Below are 4123 nucleotides of genomic sequence, written 5' to 3'. Positions count from 1 at the left end.
TGGCGACTGGTCAACGGAAGCAACGGAGGCCGGCGTCGAGCGATGATGGCCGGTGACTTGAAGCTGTAGTGATTGATGGCTATGGATTTTGTAGCCACAATTCACAATTACGTGTGATGAGCTTCAAATATTGTGACCACTAGTCATGGAGTTAAAATCCAAAATTGACTTGAGGCTTGGGTTATTTTCATTTGAATGATGCTATGATTTTTATATCATAACATAATATTATTATCTTTATAACTTAGTTCGGCCCACAAACTTTTATCAAGCCCGACACACGTTTAAAAGCCCGTTTCAAGTTTATGTATCTAGTAAATAAACATTATAACATTATTATTTATATCCAATATAAATGATAATCTCGTTAATTATTCGTGAATTTCGGTTAACTAATTTAAACGTATTTTATGCTCGTTACCTAATGGATAGCTTTTTACGAGTCACGGTCGGCCATGTTAATTTAACCGAACCGGTCTACTATTTCCAACGTAAAGAACTACTGAAAACGAATAGTATTGCAAATCAAATATATACAAAAGGTATACATACCTAACACATGATGATCACAATTTTGATACTTTTGACACTAACCACTCCATTAAGCCTTTTTTTATGTTCTAACACGTGCAAGGTTAATAACTATAGAGACCTAGGTTTGACTAGTTATATTCTGGTTCCACAAATTATTTGTCTTTTTTAGGAAGATATACTAAGGCCAATCTATATATATTTTTTGACTTTTGATTTGAATGTTTTTAAAGGCCTGACTATTAGGGTATACCCATTAACAAAATATTAGCATGATGGCGATCGCAGATAGCACTGGTGACCTGTCCATTCACTCAGTGATGAAGTTTGGGCTAAATAACATGGGTGATCGAAGTCACGGACTCAAAAATTTTCGGGTCAACGATTCGGTTCTGGTCTAAACAGAGTGTTTCAGTTGTTGAGAAAGTTTTCAGTTCTTCCCAATACTTTCTTCATTAAGTGCAGGGCCGCCTCTGAGTTTTCGAGTGCCCAACACAAAAATAAAAAATGGACCTTATATAATTTGTTTCCTAAATATCGAGGATATTTCCATTATTTTGTTTACATGTCGACTTTTTGGATAGTTTTTAGACACTTTATATAAACTCAAGTTCTTATACAAATATAATTTTTATATCATATGATTAATATCATATATGTCTTTACAAAATAATTACAATATCATATATGCACTTACAAAACAATTAAAGTATCAAAAATACCCTCATTCATTTACAACAATTTAGTAAACGATCATTTTACCGTTATTTTTGAAAAAAAATAACTTTCGTATATGCTCGTTTTTTTACGAACAGACCATTATACCCATTTCCATTACATAATGTGTTTATACCCTATATTATTATAATTTTGTTTGATGTTTCTCTTATTTAATGACAACCAACCCGTCTCTCGTCACTTATTCAAAATTGCAAACCTTTCAAAGGTTTATCACGTTGAATGGTCTACATTGTAAACTTTTTATTGCATCTAATCAAACCAAGGTAATATGGTCATTTTTGAAGAAAAAAAATGAATTGGTTGTATATGATATATTAATAACTTTGTAAGGACATATATGATATTTTTAGTTTTGTGTGGGTATATATGATATTTTCAATATTTGTAAGGACATATATGATATTTTTAGTTTTACATGAGTATATGTGATATTTTTAATATTTGTAAGGTTACATATGAAATTGTCCCTTTAATAAATAAATAAATATATATATATATATATTGAAAAAATTGTACTAATCGAAGGTCGGACCAAAAAATTTGAAGTGTAGTGTTCGAGTTTGTTTTTGTTTTTTCATTCACAATTGTATGGGAGCATACTATTTTTTTTAACAATCAATGTATTACGAACAGAAAACTATTCAATGTTTTTAAAAAATAAACTAAATAAAAATATAAACAATTAAAGATAAAATAAAATTGAAATGTTAACTTTTATTAATATTTAGAATAATAAATAATAAAGAAATGGTTATATAGGTTTTTCCTTTCTATTTTTGTTTTAGCTTTTACCCTCCTCACATGAAAAACGAGTTGGTTAATTACTATGGGTGGTGGATTACAATTTAACAAAAGGCCCTATATTATAAGCTAGGTCATCTTCTTTTGTTGTAGAGTAGAGTCGCGCCGTCGATCGGAAGAAAAAATCCATCTAACACAAACTCAAATGATTGCAAGAAATTGTAAGATGAATTGGGGTGACCAATAGCCTTTTTGGAAAATATGCTCGGGGGTGATGGAACACAATACCTATAAAATTTTCGGATGAATTCACCAAAATTTACCCTGTTAAGCGAAAAACAAGGGTGACCGGGGACACTCCGGGTCCCCATTAACCTTCGCCACAGTATCCATCGATTTTAGGGCTAATTAACCGCATGAAGGCCCATTGTGATAACCCATGGCTCACGGACGAGACTTGAACCAACGACCTCACCTAGAGAAAGTTATTGGGTACCGGTAAAACACTGCTACTTTTGGTCTTATGATTGGAAAGTAGTACATAATAGTTAATTGAAGATTGTGACCAACTTGTATGGATTTCTTGTTGTAATATATATATATACTGCAATAGTATGCATATTTGTAGCGAATTAGTCACCAAATTTGCTGTATGATCAGAATTTAGTATGCATAGATTAGTACTGTAAAAAACATGGTGACATTCTTCACATGAGTCGATGTATGTTAAAGACTTAAAACTCAAAGTTTAGATTAATGTAGGTAAAATTGAACATGTAGGAAAACAAACATACTCAACACACACAACTCAAAACACAAATCAAAGAGAGTATCCAAGACCGACTATGTCATTGCTAAGGGAGGAGCAACTTTTACGAGCTGAAGTGCTGGTCACGTTGCTACTAGAACCAACCATGAAGTCGTAGCTCGAAGTAGGATCATATAAACCCTGACCTTGGTCGTCAGCCAACGATAATGATGTGGGATAGTTCACTAAACTTTCACTGCCAGCCCACATGTCCCCTTCATTGGAACCAAAAAGTGGATTGCTTTGATCCCAGTATGAGCATTGAACTGTTGGATTGATATTATCATGAATAGTATTATCACTATTATTTTTGTTGCTCCTAGGGTTTAGGTAATCATCAGGTACAATGCAACCCAAGTAACCAGAGTTGTCACCTTCACTAATCATAAAGTTATGATGGTCATCTTCAGGGGGTTGGTTAGCGTGTTGAGGGTTTTGGGGGAACACTGGCTGTGCATTGAAGAGTTGTGTAGGTGGGAACAGTGTTTGAACGTCAAGTGGTGAGATTAAAGAGTGTAAGTTGGAGTTATCATGATCAGTAGAGTAGATAAAGTTGGTTCTTGCTTGGGTGCCCTTCATGGAAAGGGCAGCCCTATCATAAGCAAGGGCAGCTTCTTGGGCGGTGTCAAATGTTCCAAGCCAGTGTCTTTCTTTGGTGGTGGGGTCCCTTATCTCCGCCGCGTATCGTCCCCATGGCCTCCGCCGGACTCCAAGGAACCGCCCCGGCTCGGCCTCCTTCTTCCTGCCTCTTCTTTCTGTGGGTTGAGGAATGGACGTGTTCCTTTGGAGTATTGTAAACCCCATGTCAATATGAGGGTTGTTTTCAAAGGATTTTAGCTTACTTGAGGATTTAGGGGTAGACATTATAATATATTTCCAGAGACAGAAAGAGAGGTTGAAGACTGAATGAGATTTGCTTCAAAGGGAGCACCTCTTATAAAGGCTGGAGAGAGGGAGAGAGAAAGATAGAGATGTATCCATACAATTATTAAGATTTAAAAAGTTTACTGTATTGATCCCACTAATCATCACTCCATTCTTCTCTAATTCCTGACATAATATTCATCAACAAAGATTAAGAAATAAATAAATATATAAAATACTTTTCGTAACGAAAAGAAGTTAACAGTGAAATGAATATTAAAATAAGTACATACACAATCCCTATGATACTATAACTTATAAACATCTTCTACCCTCAAAACCAATTACGGACAATGATTGTATTTTTTCACTAGTAGTTTAGATAATCTGAAAATTGAGTAAATTGATGTTTTAATTGATAAGATTTAAGATGCATAA

At 34.1% G+C, this 4123-nt stretch overlaps 1 protein-coding gene across 1 annotated transcript; it reads right to left on the bottom strand.

Moving 5' to 3' along the window:
• Nucleotides 1–2833: 2833 nt before the first annotated feature.
• Nucleotides 2834–3900, bottom strand: LOC143603202 (uncharacterized). The gene has a single exon (XM_077080080.1). The coding sequence runs from the start codon at nucleotides 3683–3685 to the stop codon at nucleotides 2834–2836; it is 852 nt and encodes a 283-aa protein (XP_076936195.1). The 5' UTR covers nucleotides 3686–3900.
• Between the last annotated feature and the right edge of the window lie 223 nt (nucleotides 3901–4123).

This window comes from Bidens hawaiensis, unplaced genomic scaffold (assembly GCF_021521415.1).
Source record: "Bidens hawaiensis isolate Kalapana, Puna unplaced genomic scaffold, B.hawaiensis_p1.1 tig00061006_1, whole genome shotgun sequence".
Classification (NCBI taxonomy): Eukaryota; Viridiplantae; Streptophyta; class Magnoliopsida; order Asterales; family Asteraceae; genus Bidens; species Bidens hawaiensis.
Note: the sequence above shows the minus strand (reverse complement) of the source record. Positions and strands in the feature narration are given on the sequence as shown.

What these genes read in the sequence shown, in the direction of transcription:
- LOC143603202 (XM_077080080.1), bottom strand. Translation starts at nt 3,685, where the DNA reads ATGTCTACCCCTAAATCCTCAAGTAAGCTAAAATCCTTTGAAAACAAC.